Source organism: Aythya ferina (genome assembly GCF_964211825.1).
Source record: "Aythya ferina genome assembly, chromosome: 4".
Taxonomy (NCBI): Eukaryota; Metazoa; Chordata; class Aves; order Anseriformes; family Anatidae; genus Aythya; species Aythya ferina.
Genome location: NC_140300.1, coordinates 63,024,819 through 63,049,845, shown reverse-complemented (window position 1 = coordinate 63,049,845; position 25,027 = coordinate 63,024,819). Strand labels below are relative to the sequence as shown.

Sequence of the window (25,027 nt, the reverse complement as noted above, 5' to 3'; positions counted from 1 at the left end):
CCAGACTCAGCGTGCTCACTTCAAACGTCAGAGGGGCAGAAGTGCGTGCTGTCAGCTCCTAGGAATATATTTCTACTGTAAGGAACTGCTAGGAATGTATGTCTTCTGTAACTGAGAAGGCAGAAGCCCAAGGAGACAATACAAATGCAATCACTACAGTGAAGGAGAGCAAATGCTTCCCAGGAAAGAAACTGCACCTGGAAGCATCCCCTGCATTGCACTCCACTATGTCTAAGCCAGGAGGAAGTACAGACAGCCTCTTATCTGGAAAACAGGTGATGTGCCCCAACACGGTGTGCCTCCATGTCATGTTTCCTATTTCTAGTATCCGAAGCAGGGTGAAATATTCACATATTCAGAAGTGCAGGGGGACAAGAGCCTGGTTTTCTTTTCTTCATCTTCTACCCACTCCACAGCCAAGAGAAGGCACCGTAAAACCCCACTTTAAAACACTAGTGCTCAGCCGCAGCCAGGAGCTGCTACCACTTAAGTCAAACTCCCATTTCCAGCTTGAAAGGCACCCCAGTTCTCTTGTCCAAATGGACAAAAAACTTGCACAATGCCATCAAATGCATCATCTGCATGAGGATGAGGAGCTTTTGTCACCAACTGCTGCACTCTCCCTCACGTTTCCCCTGCTCAGACAAAGCTTACGCCAGCCAGTTATCTGTTCCTAGCGCTCCTTTTGTCTCATTCCCTTGGCTGCTGCTGGAATAATTCAGAAATTATTGGAGCTTAATTACAGACTTGGTCAAATCTCACCTCCTATCCAAGCCAAAGTCATCGGAAAGCAGATTAGCCTGGGTCCCTAAACCCAGCAGCAACTCAAACCGGCTTGCTCTGTGCTTGTATCAAAGTACTAAGCCCAGAAGTGTTCAGAATAAAAAAGAAGAAAAGGTGCTGGAGCAGGTAAAGTGGCTGAGCTGACCTAGGTAGCCTGGAGGCAGGACAAAAGATGTATGGACTCTGGGCAGATCTCCACACCAGCTTTGGCATCACCCTGTGGAGAAGGGGAAGGGACCAGAGCGCTTCTTTTTCAGAGATGGATGTTGTATAATGATGCTGCTGACACTCCTCTCTCCTGGAAAACGTACAGCTAAAGAGCAAAGAGCCTGTTAACATGATGGGGATAGGAAAAATGTTGACCTGAACACAGGCAGCACCAGACCCTGCCTGTTCTCGGTGGATAGGAAGCTTGACTTGGCAGAGCACTAGCTTCTCCAGCCAAATCCTTCCTGTTGTCAGGTGAATTACAGGGGCATTTGGCAACAGGCAGTATCAATAAAATGGCTATAGATCATGGGAGACAATGTCCTGTAGGAAGAAGGAAGAACAGTCAGGAATATAGAGATAACAATCCTTTAAAAAGCCACAGCTAACAAAAATTGTGACTCATGCTGGAAAAATTCTCTCAATGAAAAATGTTATCTACGAACTGTCTCCCATTTCCTACGGAAATACTGAAAAACTGAACTATTTTAAGCCCTGCCACATCTTGGAAAAAGATGCGGGGGACTGTGGAAAAATTCCTCCAATTTAGACCTTCCACGCCACAGACAGCACACCTTTCATCCCCCTCCCCTCCCCAATCCTCTCAACCTCTCTGAAAGTCACTTTTTAACGAGATGCACATATTTGTGGCCAGAAACCAGCCCTCTGCCACCGCAGGGGCTGACATTTAAAAGTCTAAATCAGCTAAGGTCAAGGATGGATACTCTGGTGCAGAAGCTTCTAATTGCCAATGCCCCAGTGGGAAGATTTGTCTTTGCTTTGTCTTTCGAAAGGCTGCTTTCTTGCCAGGAGAGACTTTCTATGGATGTGCAGAACAGGGTGAGGGGCCGTTTCCACTCCTTCAAGCATTTTTTCCTTAGGTTCTATAAAAAGCTCCGTCCGGTTCCTTGGAAGACCACTTCAGACTGAAAAGTCACCCATAATGGGCAGCAGGCTATAAATGCAGATACGCAACATACTTAGTTATTTTGAGCAGCTTTTGCAAACATGCTCAGCATTGACCTAAAAGCCTTCCCATTTTACTCTCTAAAAGCCCATTACTTTGGTTAATGCTACAAAACTCTAATGCCTGGGGGACTGCAGGGACCGGCAGTCTCTTAACATTCACCTTGAGACCCCTTCGGATTTGGGAACAAGGCTGGAAGGACAACACAGTGAAAACCGCTCTGGAGCTGTGGATCTCCTTCACAGGCTGATGGAAACCTGCTTTGGCTGGGCTGCACCCAGCCTCCTGCTGAAGTTTGGAGAAATCAGGGGCTGGTACTACAACAACGGATGCGCCACCTTCCTCCCCTTGTAAGATGTAGCGCACAGATCTTTGCTGGTGGCACTGTCTGACACTTCGAAACAGAAGTCTAATTATTTTAGATTAATATATCCTTCAATTAGGAGCAGCAACGCAAGTGGCAACTAATTCAAGTACTGCGAGGAAAGCAAAATTTAGCTTTGCTGTATCTGTAAAATGCATTGTGCTTTTGAGAAGAACACATAATCCTAAGAAAACAAAGATGATAACTCCACGTTCTTTAATTCAATGCTTGCATCTGGTTTAATAATAGATTTGCAATCCACTTTTCTTTTTCGCCCCGACAAGTATGCTCTGATTTAGTGAATCCCTTTGATTTGTAATCCTGATTGTTATATAATTAATACGCCCTTGATGCAGAGAGCAGGAGGCTTTAACAGTTACCAGCTATTTTGCTTAGCAGCATTTATGACCTTGGTCAGAGGACGCATTATTTACAGGAAGAGTTTTCTTGAGCATCTGCAAGTAAATCAGCTCTGAAATGCAGCTTAATTGTTTAGGGCAAAGCGCATTCGGTTTCAAATTCCCAGGAACCTCCGGCTTCAGAAACAAAGCGCGTTTCCACAGATGGACGCTGGCTGGTGGAAATGCCACTGTGACTAACGTTCAGCTGACCTTTGGTTTGGGGCCAGCTGCCAACGGGAAATGCCAAGCTGTTATTTACATTCGTTCAAAAGAGGCGAGAGACTGCAGAGCTACTCGAAGGCAGAAAGGGAAGAGGTGTGGAAACTTCTGCCTCCAGGGACCCAGCAGAAAATAAAAAGCCCGCAGAGCCAGCAGACTCCTGAGTCCTACACTAAGAAATTACTTTCTGAGCTGCCAGCATCGGGAGGACCCCCTCCTCACTGCAGGGCTGCTCAAGCTCCTGCTCTGTTTTCCCAGTTTCCCAAGTGCTCTCAGTGCCCTGCCTCCTGACATGCTTGCTTTTGCCCAGCACGTGGGAGAACAGGCACAAAGAGATGCCATACAGCACCTTAGGGAGCGATATCCTAATTCTGAGGTGCCCAGGGACTCCCAGGGTGCCTGGGAGCAGCATGAAGCCAGAGCTGAGGTGCCCATTTATAGGAACTGTCCAGGCTGTGCCCTCACTGCTGCAGCCTGAGAGGGTTTCTTGTGTAGCTTTGCTGCTGGACAGTACCTGTCCTCCTACATTATTCAGAGCGAAGAGCTTGGGCTTGGCACAGCTCACTCGGCATGGAAAGCCGTGGCGATTCCAGCTGGAGCAAATCCTGGAGCTCAGAATGTCTGTTTTTCTAAAATAATTACAGGAAAGAAACAGAAAAGGAAATTTAACTCCCTAGTACCACGTGTTGGAACACACAACCTCTCCGAAGATACAGAAAAGTCTTCCAGAAACAGGTTAACAGCCTCAGAAAGGGATTATCCTCCGACTTGGAATGCATTTATCATCCCTGCAATGTCACAGCGTGAGAGTCGCTCCATGAATTGTCTTGAAATCGCATCCAAGGCGAAGCAGCATGACTGACACGTTTCAGTGGCATTTCTGCTTCTTCCAAACAGGAGCAATTTTTTTGTTTTGCTTTGTTTAATTTCAGATCGGCTGTCAGCTTTCCGAGGTTTATTTTTCTGTTCTGAAGAGTCACTCAACACAGGAGATGGGCTTTAAAATTCACAGGAACTCCAAGTGGCCAAGAAGCCCTGCAGTTTCGAAGCTAATTCTCTAACAACACACCAAACCTTGGCACTGGAGGCTCCTTCACAGCCTCCGGCTGAGGGACTGGGTTCCTCCCAGTCTAGGAGAAGGGTTGAAAAGGTGAAAATGGACTACGAGCTCAGCTCCTCTTTTGTTCCCTGGAGACTGTACAACCCATGAGGCCCATGTCAAAGTAGGAAGGCAAGGCAGCTGCTCCAAAGGCTTGTCCTCAGGAAGACCTACCATAAGCCTGCTTTGGCCAGTTCTCCATCCAGGTAGCAGAGGGAGCGAACATGAACCAGCAAAGTCTTGCAGTCCCTATGCCTGCCCCTTCTACAGCCAGCATGGCACCACAGGGAAGCTCCCAGGAGTCTGCAGCTCCATGCAGGTCCACGGAGAGAGGTAAGAGCACAAGGTAGGAGGATTAAAGCAGCAGAAAAGGAGGGGATAAAACTCCAGCCAAAGCTGAACAGGGTTTTTATAAATGTATCAAGGGGTAAAAAGCCAAGAGAAAGCACATCTTGGGAAGCCCATCAGGGCAAAGGACAGAAGGCCATAATAACTAACTAGAACTGCTGACAAATGGCTCAGGCTCTGCAACTGCTTGCTTGGACCTGGCCAAGGTAGGAGTAAAAAGGCCACTTGCAAGTGCATGTCCTCACCAAAGGGACCCTGAGCACTTCTGAAACCTGTGCCAAGAGCCAAAGCTACTGGCTGCCACACGACAGCAATGTCTTACAGCTACAGAGGGATGTGTGTCCCTCCACCTGCAATTCACATCCACAGACCCCTCCTTGCAGAGGTGCCAGGCTACACCTACAGCTTTCCTACGGTCACACGTGCTCCCTCCTGTTTGTATTGAGGCTGATGGAGACCAAGGTCCACAACCCTCCCTCTGTTCAGCTGGAGCAGGGATTTGACCCAACCCCTCCAGGCTTTAAGGAGAGACTTGAATTCCAACCTACGGTGTCCGGAGCCAAGTTTTTTTGCCTACAGCTTTCCTGGAGCCACGGGTGTTAATAGTGTGTCGCCATTCATCCCCTGCCCAATGCCACTGCATGTTTCTTGCTCAGACGAGAGCATTGACTTTCCTATTTTTAAGCCCAACAAGACTCCCAAAGCAGATAACAGGAGCTTGCATGGCTGAGCTGGAAGCGTGCGTGTCAGTCTCTGACCTTGAGTGGAGTCTGGCAGCCACTTACCTGTTAAGACAGGAAATAACTGTCCTTCGGATGCTTTATGCCTGGGAACAGAGCTGCTCAGCCTGGCTGGATTTCACCCCGGTGCATTCACAGACAAACACTTCTAACTCCTCTGTGAAATAACACCCTCAGCCGATACATTCAGTATGAGTGCAGCTCCTCTGCAAATACCTTGTGACTATAATTAACACTTAGGATATCTTGTAATTTATAGTCACCTTGGTAGACCCAAGCTCATGTGCCATGCAAGCAAGGCTGAGTGTATAAGTACTTACAAGTATAAATGTTTATTTTGCACTGAAGACAAATTATCAATAGATGCCGTGCGAGCACGGCACCTCAAGTTACTTTGCATGAAGGACATTGAACTATTTGACTGCTGACATTAAAATAAATGTACTGTGCTTTGACAGGTACTTCACTGACTTTGAAGAATATGCGTGTAGTGTGTGAAAAACTGCCTCATATGTTGGCTGCTCCACAAATTTAGAGACGCCGTACAAACTGATCCTGACATAAGCCAGATTTTCCCCCAATACCACAATTCCTTGTTCACCAACAAGTTCCATCAACTTCCATTAGAGTTGTCAAAGACTGTAGAGCCCAGGCTTTTATCACTTGCCTATGTTTAAGCACATGAGAAGTCAATGGGATTGCTTGATGGTTTGAAGCTGAGTGCTTCCCTCTGTGGGGGGATCTCTCTGCATAATTTACTAGCATGTGGGGAAAACATTAGCATCCTACACGTGAAAAATGAAATCCAGACCTCACCAAACTTAGGGCGTTTGGCCGTTCGGCTGGGATTCTTCTGTCTTACTTTACAAGTGTTTTCCTGAAGTCAAGTTTTCTCTGTGAGAAAAGCTCATCACAAAGTCAGAATGCAAATATGTAGGCTTCAGGATATTTTACCTACAACATGTTCTGCTTATTTTTAAAAGAATATGAAAAGACTCCTGTGAGAATCAAGTCTAACAATCAGGACTGGTCTACACAGAGATGAAAATCACTGGGAAGTGAACTACATCTGTGAGCACACATTTGCAATTCCTGCCTGTCCAAACAGATCAATCAGCCCACCTTCGTGCTGGTTTATAGCACTACTGCTTGTCAGCTCTGTTCACACACTGCTATTGCCTAAATCGTGCTAATCAGCTGGTCAGATAAAAGTTATTACAAAAGTTGGAGAAGTGTAAATACACAGCTTCTTTTCTTACCTTCCACTGAGAAGGAAACCGATAACAACAGCCAGCAGAATAACTCCCACTGTTACAGACACAACAATTATAGGAATCTGGCTCTGGTCGCTGGATGCAGCTACTGCTGAGATGAGAAACAGAAAATGGAGATTAAGGTTAAAATTACAGTCAGCACTCGCATGGGTCTTTCTTGTGAGGCTGCCAATGAAGTTTCAGTCTTACCAGTTCATTTCTTCTTTTATGGTTTGTGCTTTCCCCCTTTGCTGTCTGTTTCTACTTTGGAAAGGGAATTGGTGGAAAGAAACCAAAACACATGCAAAACCAAGCCAAAAACCAAACAAAATCCCATCTCATCACTGAATTCAGAAACTCAGTGTTACAGAACTCAGCTTTTGAGTTTGCAGGCTGCAGTTTCTCCTTCCCAGGTCAGCTACATTAGAAATCCCACAGATAAAAGATGAAAACCAAATAGAGAAAATATTTCTGGAATATTGTTGCTGCTGTTACTAAATAGGAGATGTGAATAAGATCTGAGACAATTAGCACTACCAGTGCTTCAAGAAGCTATGAACAACTTAAACCCAACTCGTTGTAGCATCTGTATCACGTGGCCAGAAAGTGCCTTCTGTAAAATAGGGATCTGCTAAGACACATCCACTGTTCGGTCTTTTTATCTGCTAAGGAAAGCATAACTCTGCTTGCTCATGCCTTGTAAAGATCCCTTCTGACAAAATACTGAGATGAGTCCTGTGATAAAGACGCAGGCAGAAAGGCCAGGAAATCTGTTCGAGAACTGGGTTTTGCTATATATTTAGTAAGAGCAGGTGAGTAGATTCCTGCTACCTGAGAATCTGAGATGCTAACAGCACTTGTACCATGCTTATTTGCTTTGCACTTCATGAGAAGGGAGCCCACCTCTCGCTGGGGCTCTGCACACGAGGTTCCCCAAGCAGAAACCTGCTCCTGGGCATATGTGCTGCTGTTGTAGGGGAGAAAATCTCATTAGAGGTCCTGCTGGGGCTCGGGGGCACCTGCCTTGGCATTGGCCCTGCGTGCAACTTCAGCCACTGGAGGAAGCGTCAAGGCAGGAATGGATTGTGCTGAAGATGGCCTTTAACTCAACTATCGAATTAAAGTTGGTCCTTAGCACCAGATTAACTTTATGGAGGCTATAAAATAACTGAATATAGCCCCGTATGAATTGTTAAAAGAGAAGAAAGAAGGAAAGGTGAGACATTAAACGTTCATCTACAATAGGTTTCAAGTAGCTCTTCATACAGGAGCTCTCTGGTGCTCGACTGCAAGCAGCACGGGCTCAAGAACAGTAAATGATTTCAGAATGACTGGCCCAATACATTAAATATTTAATGTTAACTGCTCCAAAGCCGTGCCATCATCCAGAGATTTTATTAGCCTCACGAATTTATAGAGGCTCCTTAAGATGATGTTTTATTACTTTCTTGACAAAGTAATTAAAAAGAAAAACATTTAAAGGAGAACATTAAGCTATTACTCTGGTGGTTTTCTGCACAGCTCAAGGGATGGGGAAATACGATGGATCCTGCCGTGATCTACGGCAGCACAAGAGCACGAATTTGTAAACCCATCTGGGATCTTGCTGCCATGCGAAGGGGGTAACTTGCATTACTGTCCCTCGCCTTGGTGACCTGTTCCTGCTCTGTGCCACGTGATCAGCTGGATTATTTTACCAATCCAGGAGAAAAAGTTTTTGGCAGGGTCAGAGGTGAGCTCTGTGGCTCTTAAAAGGGAGGGCAGCAGCAAGCGGATAACATCCAACAACAGCTCCCACGCAACTAAAAGCATCTATTGAAAAATGCTAATCTGGCTGCATCACAGTGCTCTGCTGAATGGCACAGTACATAAAACAAACCCAAAGTTTCAAAAAAGAGAAAAGTCCAAAACAAGTCCCAGCTTTTTTCACCCCTCCACTTCTCAGGTACAATGCTTAGATCACGCAGCCATCAGTAATTGTTGTGGTATTTCCTCCGAGTGTATTAAAAAGAAATTTACAGGAACTGAAAACAAAACATGATGCTTGGTCCAAACAATTTTGGAGGGTGAGTGCTCACACCAGCCACTGAAAGGTTTCTGTTTGTGCCTGAATCCCAATTATTTGCTTTGGCTCTCTGAGAGTTTCGGATCTGAACTCTGACACAGCACGGGGATTTCAATCTGTGCTTGCTTTCAGTGTGCCTGGTTCTCTGGGATGCGGGAACACAGGAACGCAGCTGGGAGGCTGGTCACTCCTTCACTCTCCTGGCACTAAGATTTACTTTGTGTAGGGGGACAAAAATCTCATTTTTTTTAAAGGTCTAAAACACCAAATGGAACAGCATGTGTGGAAGATACTGAGGCTTACGCTGCATTTCAATTCTGCCAAGCATTTAAACGTCTGGTTAAAATCCTCCTTCAGCCACAGTGTTATTTCAAAAGACTTAGTCCAAAAGAGGAACAGTTCCCAACTCCTGAACTGAGGAGCACGTAATACTCCTCTGCCTACACATCAGTTCGTTACCATCAGAGAAGTACCTACTTCTCTGTCTCAAAAGGGCTGAGAAGACTGGTAGGCAGGTGCAATTAAACAACATCAGTGCTGTGAAGTGTTTTAGGGTATTGCCAAGTGATGCCCTCAAAAAAAACAAAAAACAACGCTTAGCACAGATACTTACACAAGAGGCTTTGAGGAAGTGGCATTATTTTTGGACTAGGGCTGTAGGTGATGATGGCACTGGATCAAACGTGCATGTATTTAATGCGTTTTGTTAATATTCTGGAACACTGTTACTCAAATTACTCTGAACTAGAAACTTTCCAATGGCAAGCATAACTTCCCTAGTATAATAAAGAGTAATTTTCAGTATAACATGATTTCGTTGCTACTTATAGGACACAATTAATGTTTAACACAATAAGAAATAGATTAAATAGACCATTCTTATTGCATTAATGCTTGCATCATGATGCAATTTGCACTATATTAGTTTAATCACTGGCTCCATAGTTGCATCTGTACTTATACAGCGATTCCTTTAAAAACCTATTACGGATTCAAAGGTAGCATTCATTGAAATCACAACTAGCAATCCTTTTCTCAAAGAGCTGATGATGGATTTTGAACGGACTGGAGTAACAGTAATCAAAGTATTGATGAATTTATATTTCTAAGGAAAATGTGGCTCTTTTCCACAGGACTAAATGGAGCAATTCCACCATAAAGTTTCTCTTCTACCCAAACAGTATAAGAAATTAATAAATTACAGTTGTACAAACTGAAATAGATATTTCAAGTACATTATTTTTGAAGGACATCTTTAGACCTCAGCAAAAAAAATCTGGTAATCAGGACAAAAGGAATTTCCCCACAGCTGTGCCTGAACCCACGAGAGAGCTCAGCTGGGCCTCTGCATTTCTCTGGAGTTCACCCAGCCTCAAAATCTGCTCCAGAATGCAGACCTGGATGATCACATTCATTAAAAGAACAAAAAAACCCTCAAGCTCCACAAATTTGTAACAGGCCAAGCGAAGTCCTATGCCTGCAGTGCACATTTTTGCCATTTCTGGTCGCCATTCAAATTCCTTTCCTCAAGGCTGTGGCATTGGCAACCAAGAGAAGCCGTCTTTCAACTTGACAGTAAGCAAAAGATGCAAATGTTGGTTAAGCTCTTCCCCTCACAAAGGGGCACCATTCCAGGAGAAAGAGGCTTTTCCCCTGACAGATACTTAAGAGAGCTCAGCATCGACTACAGACAGCCTTCAGAGGTGCAAAGGAGGTCTCATCCTCTCCCTCCTCCTGCCCTCTGACCCTTCTCCTTCACCCAGTGGCATGACAGCAGCAACCGTTCAACTCTAACAGTTCTCACGAACACAGGATTTTTCTAAGCAGTGAATGCTGTGAACTTCTGGAGCCTCAAGTCCTGGTGCTTCACCTCCTGCCCCACCACATGAGACAAGGAAGCAAGCAGAGATGTGTTAGCCTGCCCAGCATACAGACATGACGTGCCTGATGTTCCTTAAGTCAAGGGACGAGGCCAGAAAGAGGGAGAGAGCACGAGAGTGACAGAGCTCTCTGCAAAGGTATCGATCCACTGCCTCCTTGCTGGCAACCATTGCAGAGATGTGGACTGACAGTAATTAAAAGGACTTACACACGGGGCTGGTTTCAAACTCAAATCTTCGGCTGAAGCCACCGTAGCCAGCAGCTGTCCGGGCTCGGATCTGGAAGACGTACGCGGAGCCTGGTTTCAAGCCATCTGCTGTGATCATCGTCTCTTTGGACTTGATGATGGTGTAGCTCGTCTCCTGGTCCTTTTCCCAAACCCCCCAGAAAACACAGAAAAAAAAGGTTCAAACACACAAACACATAAATAATGGCTCTCATGGAAGAAACTCTTAATGCCCACACCAAAGTTATCAAGAATGACTGAAATATGCACTTCTGAGGATCTCTTCTCCCAAAAAAACACTCTGAAGCTCCTTTCTATAGTATGAAATGATAAAACTGATTTTCACTTGCCCTGCAGCTTTTATAACCAATGATTCTGTAAGGCATGGAAGGGATCGGAGGTATTTTCCACTGTAAATGACAACACACGGGGACGAAAATGGCACCTGGAGCAGGAACAGCGTTCCAGTGCTCTGGATGTGCACTGCTGTCTTAAAAGGCAGCACAGCTGGCACAGACATAGCTGGGACGATGGAAACGTTCAAACTACACTCAAAAATCAATCCCAAGGCACAGCAAAATTGAAATTGGTTCCACAGACTCAAAGAGGGATTTTGATTTATACCAAAAATACTTCCATGCAATGCAATTAGTCCGTATATTATATTACGCTATATTATTAATTATACAACTTTATGCTGGCGTTTCTAGAACCACGAATTAGATGTTGGCCAGGAACAGTCAACTAAAACTCTAGGAAGATAACTAATTTTGCAGTGTTCTTCTGAAGCAATGAACTCGAAGAAAATTTGCTAAAATAAATCTTCATTTAAATCAGCTCTAATGTGAAAGAGTTTCAGTTCTTTGATTAAAATTTCACTCAAATGCTTGGTAATTACTCTTAGAATTATTTACTGTAACACATAATCTTGACAAGAGCTCATAAATTAAGGGCTACAAACTGGGAAACTGTTTTTTATTCACCGTATCCTCTCAGATCTAAATTATTATGAGGTAAGCAGGAGTTCTTAGCAATTTCTTGCTGAGATTTCTGCACAGCTATTAGGATCCGAACTGATTTTTCTTTTTGCTTTCTTATTTACCGGGCAGCTTTCCATAGGCAGTATGCCTGGCTATGGCCCTGGGAATCTCCAAATGTAGGATTACAGATTTTCTCATTGAAGCTTGCAGCTATGTGAGACTATATCGGATGCATTTATTTCTACCTGCCTTTTTTTTTTTTTTTTTTTTTTTTTTTTATCCTGTTAAGGAGTGATTTCTCTTAAAGGAATGTGATCTGACAAACCTCAATTTTCCAAAACATTTAATATCGATCATTCTCATCCCCTGGAAATGAACACTGTGAATTTACTGCCATAAAGGGCCCAAACCCAAGAGAATATAAATGACAGTAACAACAAACAAGAAGGATTAAGGATGACATCCCAAATATAGCAGAATGAATAGTTAAAAAGCAGTAAGTGAATATTAGTTCACATCTTTTCTTGTATGTCAGCCCAATTAGGTTTTCAATACACTGCTGATTTTGCAAACACTTTAACATTTGAGCTTTCCTACAGAAACCACCAGGCTTTGCTATCAGCCTGAAACAAAGAAATCAAGACAGCATAAACTCAGACTGGCTGTAGCAACCTCCCCATGAAGGACCTGCACTTTAAGAACTATTTAGTGAAGCTACTTGAAAATAATTGTGGACCACAAACACAACATTTTAAAACCTTGTCATTTGTTTGAAAACAAACTAAGCAAAACAAACAAACAGATGGATTTTTTTGCTTTAATTATTTTGTCATTAGTAACATTTCTAGAGGTTAGTATCTTCCCAGGCCACTCCAAGGGAAGGATTCAGTGTACCACAACAGCCATTCAAACAAGTTAATAAAAGGATCCATAATTGATTATCACCAGCAAAAGTGTATACAGACTCTTTGTGCTTTGTTAGGATCCCACCCTTTTGCAATAGCAATGTTTTCATTTCAAGAAATGGTATTAACCTTTTTTTTTTTTTTTTTTTTTTTTCCCCAAAACAACATATAGAACAGAAGAGTTCAGTTGGAAGGGACCTACAAAGATCATCGAATCCAACTGCCCGACCACTTCAGGGCTAACCAAAAATTACAGCATGTCATTGAGGGCGTTATCCAAATGTCTCTTGAACCCTGACAGGCATCATCCATCTCACTAGGAAGCCTGTTCCAGTGCCTGACTATCCTCACGGTGAACAAATTTTTCCTAATTTTTAGTCTGAAGCTCCCCTAGTGCAGTTTTGTGCCATTCCTGTGCATCCCAACAACCACGTCAGACTGCACACAGATCCTGCACTCTTCCTCTAATCCTGGCTCTGGGACCTGGTTCCACTCTTCCTCACCAGCTGGAAAATGAACATCATCTCTCCCTGAATCTCCCCATGGGACTCACAGCAGGTCCTCAGGAAAGGCTGGGCTAGTCAGCACTGCCGTGCCCAAAATCTGGGCTGCTGGCAACTCTAGCTGGTTCTCCACTGTAGGTTTCTGGGCAGAAAGCTGGGAGCTCAGCTCTATTTAAACCACTCATGCCTCTTCCCAAGTTCCCTCCACTACAGGAAGAAAATTTGATTTTATCAAATCTCTTTTTTCCCTGTCTACATGGACTGCTGGACCGGGTCGCTCCCAGGGAGGAAGAAAGAAGAGGAGGAGGAGCAAGGGTCCAGAGCGGTTGTATGCTGAGTGACTTCACCTAGGTAACAGGCATATCTAATCTTCTCTAAAATAGAAATTCAGGAAAAAAAAAAAAAAAAGAATTGTGACTCAATTTCATTATTTTCTTCACTCTCTCCCTTTTTTTTTTTTTTTTTTTTTTTTTTTTGTAGAAAGCGTGTTTGTTTCAAAAGAAAATAAAGAACACCTTACAGTTCCAGTTAAGGCCAAAAATTGTTATTCAGTCGAATCTTGCAGACCTCATTTCTGGAAATCTTAGATCAGTTACATCCTTCACAAGATGTTACTTAGACAAAACGCACTTGTTTCCATTTTCTTTAAAACTGCATTATTTTTTCAGGAAGAGAACAGGTCACCCTTTGAAACAGAGACTGAGAGAGACAAGCTTTGCAGCAAGAGAGTGCTTCTCATTACGTGGAGAGCTCAAGTTGGAAAAGTGAGGCAAGCTTTTAAAAGCCAGGATGCCCTTCTTCACATCAGAACAGACACAATCTGTCTGTGAATCTTTCTTCTCTCCTCATATCAGGGACGCAAAACCAAATTAGGAACTGAAATACCAAGTGCAAGGGACAGCCTGATGCTTCCGGGAGGATGTGGAAGCTTAATCCCCAAGCCCTCCTATTTTTAACAAATGAGCAAGCTCTACCTCAATGTGATAAGGCTGGAGAGGAATCTGACACACAGATTTAACATATTTGTTCAAGAGAAGTGGCACACTAATGGAAAACAACACCCTCATTTCAACTCTTCCTAATCATTTACTGCAAAATCAATGTGACATTGATTTACGCATAAAACTGCTCCATTCCCTTCCACAACTCAGATAATTATAACTAAAAGAAGAGGACAGTAAAGAGAAGGTACTTGGGATGCTCAGCAATCAGTCCGTCACACCTTTTCAAAATATTTGATTTCGTATTCCAGGATGATGCCGTTGGGTCGATCTGGCTCCTGCCAGGAAAGGGAGATGCTATTTTTAGTTATCTTCCCTTTTTTCACACTACTGACTGGAGAAGGTGCTGCAAGACAAGGAGAAAAACAGAACAGACAAAACCATGGTTAGTAAGATGGCCTGCCCCTCCTGCATTCAAACTCCCCAACACAACGTGATCCTTAGCTACTGCAGATCGGTGGGGGCTGTTTTCACCGGGGTGGTCTTTGCCCATTTTTAAAAATCAGGAATCATGCTACCTCCTGTCTGAATTAGAGCAGTAATGGTTTCCCCCAGGTTAAGGGCTGAGTCCCTTAAAGGGTTTGTAATGAATGCCGGGGAGCTGCCTCGTGCCACTGCTGGCGTTTCTGGAAACCTTTGGATTTCACTGTTGGTTGATTTACCTAAACCTTGAAACAGCATCCGATCAGAGGGCAAGGAGAAATGAGATTGAAGAGGAGGAACTTGCTCTGAACGAAGCAAGGCAGAGGTATAAAGTGGCATGACTCCAGAAAAAGCAGCGGACTCGCACAGATTTTCAGCAGCTGAGGATCTGAGCAGCATCGCCCACCCGTGCAAAGCGCTAGCATGAACGAATGCTACCCGCTTACACCTCGACCTTGTCTTTTCAAGCAGTTTTCAAATACATCAACCCCACGCCTTGTCTTTTCAAGCAACTTCTGGCATGTGTCACGGAGCAGTATTACCACAGCAGAATTACGGATCGATTACCTATTGCTTTCCTTTGGCTGCTCTGAAGATGTGTGTTTTAGGGGGTACACAAGCCCTGTGGTTACGTGGTCTCCTCAACTATTTGGTGCTCCTGTTTGTACACTAATTAAAGTCCAGGCATCCTTCAGCCCCTCTTTCTGGGAGCACTACACAGGATAGCAGGCCATTACGATCTTTATAATTCAATTGCTCTCCATAAACATCACCGGGGTGTTACAGAAGTTTGCAGGGTGCTCGGGGAGGCCGTGGAATGGAAGCAGCCATACAGCTCTGCTTATTATTTTAAGATGCAGCCCTCAAAGGTTATCTGCCCTTTGCAGCACACATGTGCATAAGAAACAGGCTTGCTTCTTTGTTTTCAGCCTGATACTGCAGAGACTTTTCAAGTTGTGTTGTTCTTTTTTGTTTTGTGTTTTGTGTTGTTTTGTTTTTTTTACCATCCCTGCCAGCTCCCTGGTAAAAGTTGCTGTGGGAAATGCAACCACAACACCCCAGTCATTTCATGCCAGAGATGAGGAAAGCGACACCAAGTGAAAAGAAAATGGGATAGGAAAAAACTCATCATGCCTAGTTTACTGGGCCCAGGCTCTCCATGTAGCTACAGAAGAAGAAAACAGCTTCCCCAGAGGAAAAGCAGCCTGTGCCTGGCTGAGAGCCTTTGAATCACCCTCTGGACAGGCCAGGTCTCAGCAAGGATTAGAGAAGGGCTGGGGAGACCGATGGCAAAGGCCTTTGTGGGAATACAGGGAAGTGAGCGTAAAGATCAGCAGCAAATGAACCCATTTTATTTCCCCAAATGTACATGAAATTACAAAAAAAAATTTACTTCTCCTATAGGCAGGACTGGCTAATTATCATAATGCTCAAAAAAAAAGCCCCAAAGCAATTATGTAAAATAAAGACAACAAACAAATTAAATTTGCCAAGTCTGATCTTCAGCCAAAAAGAGTAAGGGAACAGCTCCAGATGAATATCCCTGGAAACCCTGAAGGCTAGTAATGAGCTTTCTTGTTTTAACCAACTTTCTGCATTTCAGCCTCTTTTCATTCCCAGCTTTTCTCGCTCCTGTTTACTAATCTCTCACCCACTTGGCTCTGGGAGGATCCTGAAAGGTGTTGGTCGTTTCCATATTGTTTGCTGCTGGAGAGCTGGCATCAGCTGCACGGGCACGCCAGCTTTTGGGCTGTTCGTACACCACTGTGCTCACAACTGCTCCGCTGAGCAGCTAGAAACCACCTTGATTTGAATGATGATCGTGTTATTTATGTAAGCACCACACGGTGATCACCACCAATTTTTCATCCGCAAAAGTCACCTTCCCCTCGAAACTCATGTCCTCCAGGATTTCTTGGACCATGTGAAGGCTAACAAGAAAACCACACAAAACTCAATCCCCTAATCTGGAACAGGACGTTCCATTAATTAGTCCACGAGCCCAAATGAGTGTTGTGCGGGAACATGCATGGCAAGCTGAGCTGTGCCTGTGTGTACTGTCACATGTGTTAGCCCAGAGAGGACGCAGCGAGTAGTGAATTTGTTAAAAGAGGATGAATTCCCCACCTAATGCAAGGGAACCTATGTGGTTTTCACACACATCAAAAAAAAAAAAAGTTGCATTTTGGGGTGGGAGGTGCCAAATAACAGGCAGTTCTCAATTCTGAATTCTACATCTCTATTTCAATAGAAGATGCTGAGCACTTTTATCGTGAGCCACTTGGATGCCAGAGGGGGACGGAGCCACAAAAGAACCCAGGAAAATGGGCCCGCATCCCTCCGGGACTGTTCTCCGACACCCTGCAAACCTGCAACACCTAACCCAGGCTTGCCTAGCTGACAGCAGAGGTCTGGTGCAATGGGAAAGTCGAAACTGAGCTTTAAACCTCTTCAAAGTGCCATTAGGAGACGCAAACCTGACAAGTAGAGTGAAGGAAGACATCAAGCTGGGGAGATCCCAGCCCTCCCTGGTATCAAACGCCTCTCAGGAAGGTGCAAACTGCAATCCTCAGCATCAGGAATGCCTGAGCAAATAACCAACCTTTTGTCTGCTTTACTGAGATCTCCTGAAGTGTTTGTAGGGCTGAGGCTCACAAGTGCATTAAAAACACAGCAATGATGCAAGTGCTCCTGAATGCTTCAGCTGCTGCAAAACCCTTCCCTGGGCTGCTCAGGGCAGTTCAGCTCTCTTCTTCATGGGCACAGCACATCACAAAATGCACCACTGCCTGCCTGAAAGCGTCCTTCAGACTCCACAATCCCCTAAAACAGAGCTTCCTCTTTAAAAACCAGCGTGCGTTGCCACAGGCCTTCGCTTTGCTAGCTAGCAGATTCATGGAGTTAAACTTCTGGGTACATAAGCCTCAAATGTTCAACTGCAGCTATGCAGAGTATTCTGCTCTACCGGGAAAAGAAAGGAAGATAAGGAAATGAGTGACCGAATTCTCAAAGTAAATTAGAAAAGGAGTAACTGTATCCTTTTTGAATCTCCTTCAAAAGAAGCGTTAAAGTGTAACCGTGAGATAAAGGCCAATTAAGTAAATTCAATAAATCCCAGTGGTGCTGGGATGATACGGCAACTACTCTGCATCCCCAACACAGGGAGAGTACAATGCTCCGAACCCAAGGAGGAAGGTATAAGTATTTTAGAGTTTTCTTTGTCAAACAAAATGTAATCCAATCCGGGCGAGCAGACAAAGCCTGCAATCATTCCATCTTAAAAGCCTGCAAGTGGATACTGTGCTATATGATCTCAGGAAAATAAAGGGATTACTTGAAACTTGCTTTTTAAAGGTCACTGCTTCTGCAAGGGCAGCATCCTTTTAATAGAAAGAAGCCAAGCCACTGAGAAGTTCCATTTGGAGTACAACACATAAAAAAATAGATTGACGTAAGAGTCAAGATATATAAAGCTGTAATCTCCTATGGTTTTATGCAAGCAGACAGAAGTCTTGTTCAAATCCCTGCCTTGACACTACAAAGAGTGGATGTACATAGCGAATTGTCTACACGTTGCTTTACAAATAACCTGCACGCTTTACATTAATTTCTAAGCAAAGCACTCAAAATCAAAGAGGGATATTACATCATTTATGTTTATGTTTGCCATCCGTGAAAACAGCCATGCATGTGATGAAAGCAAACAGAAGATGTAACTAGGTGTGAAATTGCAAACGTACATTTTGCTTCCCTCAGACCAAAATTCATCAGGAAGCAAATAAAATGATAGACTGATTCTACTTCTTTTCCCTTTTCTTGAGTTTTGTTTCTACCATTTTCTAAGGAGAATAAGTGGCCATACCAAATAAATAAATTCAAGTCTCCGCAGAAGATGTATCATTAGTCATATTTGAATAACTGCAGGAGATGATTTCATGAGGAATAGACCTTTTAGGACATTCTTCCTCTGCAACCTTTGGTAATGAGCAACATTAGCACTGAATGAGCCATCCAGGCACCAAACACAGTGTTTAGAAAATACTGTGGTGTGTCCCACTAACGGCTAATAAACAATGATGCTTATGGGAATAAAATGTTAATTGTATTTTAAGAGAAACTAATGTTATCAGGTGAATGACCACTGCACCCAGATAAAACAAATAATCCAGTTTCTACATCTCATGGTCTATCTAATGCTCTCTCCAGTCCAATTATTTTTGCCTTGGTATTTTTCACTCTGGCATAAACAACAGCTAATGGCTCCCCATCTAACCCTTACCCCCACGGTGTGCTTTTCCATTAACTAGTGGGTAAAACTGAGCACAAAATATTAGCTCGCATCACCCTCGCTGCAAAAAATGAGCCACCAGTCCAGGACCTTCAATCCAGCTTCCACTTGGGCCAGGACTGATGCTCACCAGCAGCAACCTGTGGAAACCCAGGAGGAGATGCAGATTTACACGAGCAAAGACACCTCTCCTTCCTCTGGCTCTCCAGCTTTCTGTCTTTGCTGATGTCTCAGTCTCTTTTGGAAAGAACAAAGAGGAAGGACTCTGCTACTACCATCTCCACCCTGGCTGCTACCATGGTTCATGTCTATGGATTTTCATGTCTATTTTACATGCATTTGCAGTTTCTTTTAACCTGATTACACTCCCTTACATGCAAGCATTTGGGATCTAACACTTCAGACCTCTCAAAAAACCTTGGGGTTTCTCCCTCCAGCTGATGCCATGTTTCTTCTGCAGTCTGAGTTTATGCCAGGAGATTTAAAAGTCAGATTCATGCTGGTGATTAAATCAGTACCTTCACCTGTCATCATTTAAACAAATAGCTATGCTATCATTAACACACACATAAGGCTAGGTTTAACTGAAGAAAATGAAAGCTGTATGTATCAGAAGAGTAGCCACAAGACAAGTAATTCAGGTTCCACTTCAAAAGCCTGGTTTACTGAGATTTTTCACAGTTTCTAATTAGTGACATTAGTGATTTTTTTTCTCAGACCTTTGATGACTTCAGAGGTTGGAGCACCACCTGCATTATTCAAAGAACCACACTACAGGCATGGGAAACTGCAAAAGGCTTCAAGCAGGAGATTCATTTTAAACAAGGTACATACACTAAATGTAGTAGAAACAGAGACTCTGTTTTGAAATTAATTGTGGCAAAAGGGAAGACCTCCCTGTATTGCCTCTTAGCATCTCTGTATAGAAACAATACGCTTTTAGACGAGCCCAAAACCCAATGGCTCCCCAGGGGTACTTTTATTGCCAATATTCCACTTGGGTCAGAACTTAGCATTTAAATCATAACTCGAGTTTCATGCCTTTTTTTTTTTTTCATACTTTTAATATCCCAAGGTAAACCCCAGTTTGCCAGATAATGGGTTTAAAAACTCTTTGACCCCTGAGGAAAAATAGTAATGAAACACTCCTGGCTAGTTAGATGAACTGGATAGACCCCAGTTTGCAGCTGCTTGTAAGTATTTTTGCAAACCGGGTCCTGGAAATTAAAGGTCCTTAATGCCATTTCAATTCTGCCTGAGATCTTACTTGGGATTTCAGCGATGCACAGGCCCTACACAGGGCAAGGAGTAAATTTTTTGCCACAGGATTAAATCTGAACACCTTGCAAAACAAAAGGCCAGTCCTAAAATACAGTTCAGGTATGGAAATCTCCCTCTCAAATGATTTCTCAAGGTATCCCTTGACTAAATGGAGAATTCGTGCAGGTTCTTTTCATACATTAAACATCAAAATAAGAACACAATCTTCAAATTTCCTTGGCAAGAAATATATAGTATTTACTCACATCTTCTACCTCCCAAGAAGAACACTTGAGGTAAATGCCAGGTCTCAGAACAATTCACAGTCTCTGTTTTGAACACCAAAACCTGAGATGCCCTAATGTATGCCTTAAAATCGCAGGGGTCATGGGGAGGGAAACCCAACTCAAACCCTTGACGGCCCTGACAAAAGGCAGGGCCCCGTTTTTGTAACATGAGTCTGTGGTAAACCAGCAACCAGATTTACCTCACACAAAAAGGGGCAATCTTTCAGGTGGTTCCCACCCTGGTCCCGGAAAGACTAAAGGCAGCTCCTTGAGCACGACAGCAAAACGTGACTTGGGGCCTAAGCTGGTCATGGAGCTGAGGCGCTCCCAAACCTCCCTGTCGCCTCCCAGCTGGTTGAAACCTTGGGTTTGTCCAAGGTTAAAGCCAAATTGCTGCCCAACTCTGTTTGGAGAGCATGTTATTTCTTTGCCAAGGTACGTCTTGGGGTGGGCTGATAGCTCCTTGGGTGCTGTTGGCTAAGGAAGAACATCAGCCACATCCTGCACTGGTGAAAATTTGGCCTCAGTTAGTGAAAATCTGGTCCAACTGTGTCAGGCTGTGATTCAAACTGATGCTTTTGGTGCCTATCTCCAAGCAGGAGCAGTGGGTGCTGGAACTGAAACGCCTTCATGGATCCAGCCTCTGTGACTTCAGGCACCCAAAAAAGCTTGAAGCAAGACGGGCATTGAGACAGAGCCTCCTAAGTCACCAACCACCTCAGGTCCTGAGAGCATCACTGCTCCTCTCTGAGCACACCTTTACCTCATTCAAGGCTGCCTTTTCTCAGAGCATCTCCTGGAGGAGGTTGCAAGGAGAGAAGCAGCAAGAAGAAATGCCACAGAAACCAAATATCTTCTGTTTAACAACTACTAGCTAACATCGACTTATCCACTCCTAAAGACCTATTTGCTTCTTGACGCAAATCTTTGTATGAACATGCAGGCCATGACACATTTAGTTAGTCCTATAAACTGTATTAAAAGAACATTAAAAGAACCAGCAAGACAACAGTGTTAGTGCATGTACAAAGTCACTGTTCAAATCCTCTGTACCTTCACTTGTGTAATAAACACATAGCCATAACTGTGTATCCAAACTGATTACTGATTATTGATGTTTAGGTTGTGAGGACAGTAAGACACTCACAGCTTTAGAACATTCCCATTCACAGCTTGAAAACACTCACATCTTTTCCTCTTAATCAAAAGATGGTGTTAGCTGTACAAAAGCAGTGTTCAACAGGTGCTCTTCAAAGGACAGCGGGTGCAGTCACTGAGAGCTTTGCTGTTCACATCAGGCTGTTCAGCTTTCCTGTATCATCAGAGGGAACTGAGCAGATTCAGGGCAGAGCTTACAGGCCAACTGCTTTTTCCGTGCTAACACTTTACTGAAGTGATCAGCATGAAAGGAGCACTTAGGGACCTCATTGCGGGCTCACGGCTCAGTGGTAACGGGTATTACACCCATGCAGAACAGAACAGCTTTCCCACTCTAGCATCCTCGGTTATGTCCATATCCAAAGACAACACACACATTTGGATCCTTACCCAGGGCCCACATTGGAGCCCCAAGAGAAAAATTGGGTAGACCAACTGCCAGCACTCCTTTCTGCACACCCCACTGCTGACTGTACAAACCTTCCCAAAACCACTGCTTTTACGAAGAAAACAAACAAACAAACAAACAAACAAAAAAAAAAAAAAAAAAAAAAAAAAAAACGCAAATAACTGCTAAAACATTTACCTTAATGAAACTAAACCATGGCACAGTTATGGCACGTTGCAATCGCAACAGGATTACTCGCAGGTATCACAGGATCCGAGCAGTAAATTACAGATCCTCTGGGGTAAAGAATACTTTCTCTTGCCTCATGTGCACACCACATTATACATAACAGAGCCAGCATGTTTAATGGAATTTATGATGTATCAAAGCCTCCCCCAAACACTAAATAATCTTTAGTTTTAAGTCTCTTAGTCTTAAAACTCTTAAGAAAGCATGGGATTTCAAAAAATAAATTGGATCCTTGCCATTTGCCTTCTGTTTACCGAGTTGCACAGAGATACTTTCAGTCCCCTGAAATTACAGACGCAAGATGTACTCTTAAACAAGGACTGAAAGCTACCCAGTGATTCACACAACTTGCAGGATCGGGGCTTTAGGAAAATATGACCAGATACCACGAGAGAAAAATCACAGTTGACAGGAACTTCCCGGCTATCGTACAAATTGTAAATGAGAATTCTGCTTAAAAAAAAAATTTGGTAATTGGGAATTTACTTACTGCAGTGGCTGTAGCTTATCTCCAGATAGCGCAAGCTAACAAAGATGGTCATGGAAATGCACACTGTTGGGGTATACAGGAGTGAGAATGTGCTGGCACTCCACTTGTCAAGAGAAACCCTCCCTACTGCTGCTATTTTCATTTCCCATATGATTTCCAAGATGACTTATCATAGACAATTGTACAACACTAAGCACAATGACCTCGAGGGAGGGCAAGTATTACCTCCAGCTTTTTCGCACAACAAATACATTCAGGGCCTTATCAGGAACACCAGCTCATCCCCAAAAAGCAAGAATTTTAAGGACTGGCTCTTATAAAGAAGGCTACTGGCTGTTATAAAGCTACAGTTAAAATAAAAATAAAAAATGAAAGGGAAAAAAAAAAAGACCTAGCAAGACTGGCCAAGGCTAAAATTTACTGTTTGGAAATCTTCTTTCTATTTGCTAAGCTCAGCATATATTCACTTGTATTTACACCAACATCAGCAGCAAGCCCTGCACAGGCAGTCTCAAATAGGCTGTAATTTACCCCTGGAAAATTAGAGAGAGGAAGAGAGAGGGAGACATCAGGGCTCAGGAAAACGTCTCTGTTGCCTCTAGCAGGTGAGGACTGAGAAAGAGCCGAGACAAAGGGCCTCATGAGCCAGGAAGAGGCAAGAAGTCTGAATTTCACAGCCTGAGACTGTTGTCTCTGGCTGAAGGACATGCTCATGATGGGAGCATGACTTGATGATATGGACTTACCCCACAGAAAGGTGCATTTAAACCATGGTGAAACACTACTGTTGGGTCATGGTATCCCCTGGGGAACTTTTACCTATGGGGTGCAGATCCAATACCTCTGTGGTGTTTTTTTTTGTTGTTGTTTGTTTGTTTGTTTGATTGATTTTGATTTTGTTTGTTTGTTTTTTGTTTTCCTTTTGCTTTTTTTTTTTTTTTTTTTTTTCCTAGGGCTTCTGGATGTTAAGATGTTAAGCTTTTCTCCAAGCTGGGGAACACTTTATGGTGAAGACCAGAGCCAGATTCCTTCGTGCCACAGAATAGCTGTAACTTCCCTATATTCCATTAGTGGTTTAGTTGCGAAGCCTAAGAATAAATACTATTGATTCACAACACTTATTAGAAATTCACTCCCAGCAAGGTGATAAGGACTCCAGCTCTGATCCATCAAAGCGCTTTGGGAAAACGCTTAACTTTAAGCGCATGAGTCCTAACACTGCTGTCAGCACTTTGCTGGATCATAGCCACAGGGCTCAGCATTTTGCAGCAGAATCCTCATTATTGAGTGCATTTATCAGGTTAGCTTCCAGCGCACATAACAGCCCCTCTCCTATCATTAGTAGCCTAATATCTTATTTGCATTTAAGCAAAAGCTTCCTTTTAAAAATCATGGGCCATTAAAAACAAAACAAAACCCCAGTTCCTGAATAAAATGCATGAAACGTACGTGTTCCTGCTCCCTACCATCACTCACCTTCTTAATTCCGAGACTGGCTCCTTCCTTCATACAAGACTTGCTGCATCCTTCTCCCTGCTGCTATGAAACTCTAAACCCGGTAAATTCACCAAAGGCAAGGACCATTTTTAAACTCCGTGGGAAATTTCCTTCTCTGCCAAGCCTGCCACTCTGTATGATACACCAATCAGTCTTGCTGATGAATTCTAATATTAAAGCCAAATTACTAAGCACTCCAGCGGAATCAGGGGCAGCCAAATAAATTCCTTATGTTTCCACTTGAAGAACAGCTACTGATGAGGTGCAGCAGGTCAGAGGGAAGAATAGAGGGAAAGTCCTTCACTCCCATGGGTAGCTAGTTTCAGATTTCTCGCGGTACTCATTCTCCTCTATCTCACTCTTCTCTCGTGCCTCATTTATACACGGGAGAAAAGCACAAGCTCATCACCTTCAACTGGACCCTGATCTGACCACAGCTTTGCAAACCATGATCCAGACCTTCTCCATAAGCAAGCTCCTCAGAAAGCTTGAAATAAAATATGTTATATAGGAACAAAAACCTAGAATAATTAAATAGTAAAAAATCAAGGTGACTAGAGATGAAATTAAAAGGTTTGTATACCTGGGACCTACAAATCCACACCCACCCCACTCTTGCCAGCAGGTCTCTGTCCTGTTTGATTTCAGAATAACAGCAGCTTTCTGGATCAGGGCAAGTGCTGCCCAGTTGGTTATTCCTTATAAAGGAAATGGCAGACAGAGGTAAAATCCAACAGATCTCATTCTTCCTGCCATACCAGCTGTTCTGCCCAGCTGTTCGGCATTTCAGTGTGGCCACGGGCACCTGTCTGCCCTAAAACCTCAGGTTTCAAGCACTGAAATGAAGCTAACTAGCAAATTCAGTGCATATCAGGTGTTCAGTGCATATCAGGTGTTCATCCTATCTTCCAATCTTCACCCCCACCAAAATGAGCAGCTGTACCTATGGCAGTACCTGGTGATCTGCAAGAACTACCCAGCGCTCTTGCTGCCCAAGGGTAGGCATTTCCTCACGCTGCAAAGAGTCTCTGAAAAATCCAGTGAA

The 25,027-nt window shown here is 43.6% G+C and overlaps 1 protein-coding gene across 11 annotated transcripts in view; it reads right to left on the bottom strand.

The window, feature by feature from the left end:
* Positions 1-25,027, bottom strand: part of EPHA5 (EPH receptor A5) — a 192,026-nt gene that overhangs the window by 41,290 nt on the left and 125,709 nt on the right. For 8 of the 11 annotated variants that reach the window (XM_084519381.1, XM_084519372.1, XM_084519377.1 and 5 more), the window contains 3 exons: positions 14,164-14,288; positions 10,536-10,695; positions 6,388-6,493 (listed from right to left, as the gene is read on the bottom strand). In XM_084519381.1, the coding sequence (XP_084375507.1) occupies positions 6,388-6,493; positions 10,536-10,695; positions 14,164-14,288 (391 nt within the window). The remainder of the gene's footprint in view (positions 1-6,387; positions 6,494-10,535; positions 10,696-14,163; positions 14,289-25,027) is intronic. The other 3 variants (XM_084519375.1, XM_084519378.1, XM_084519380.1) reach the window with 1 other exon arrangement.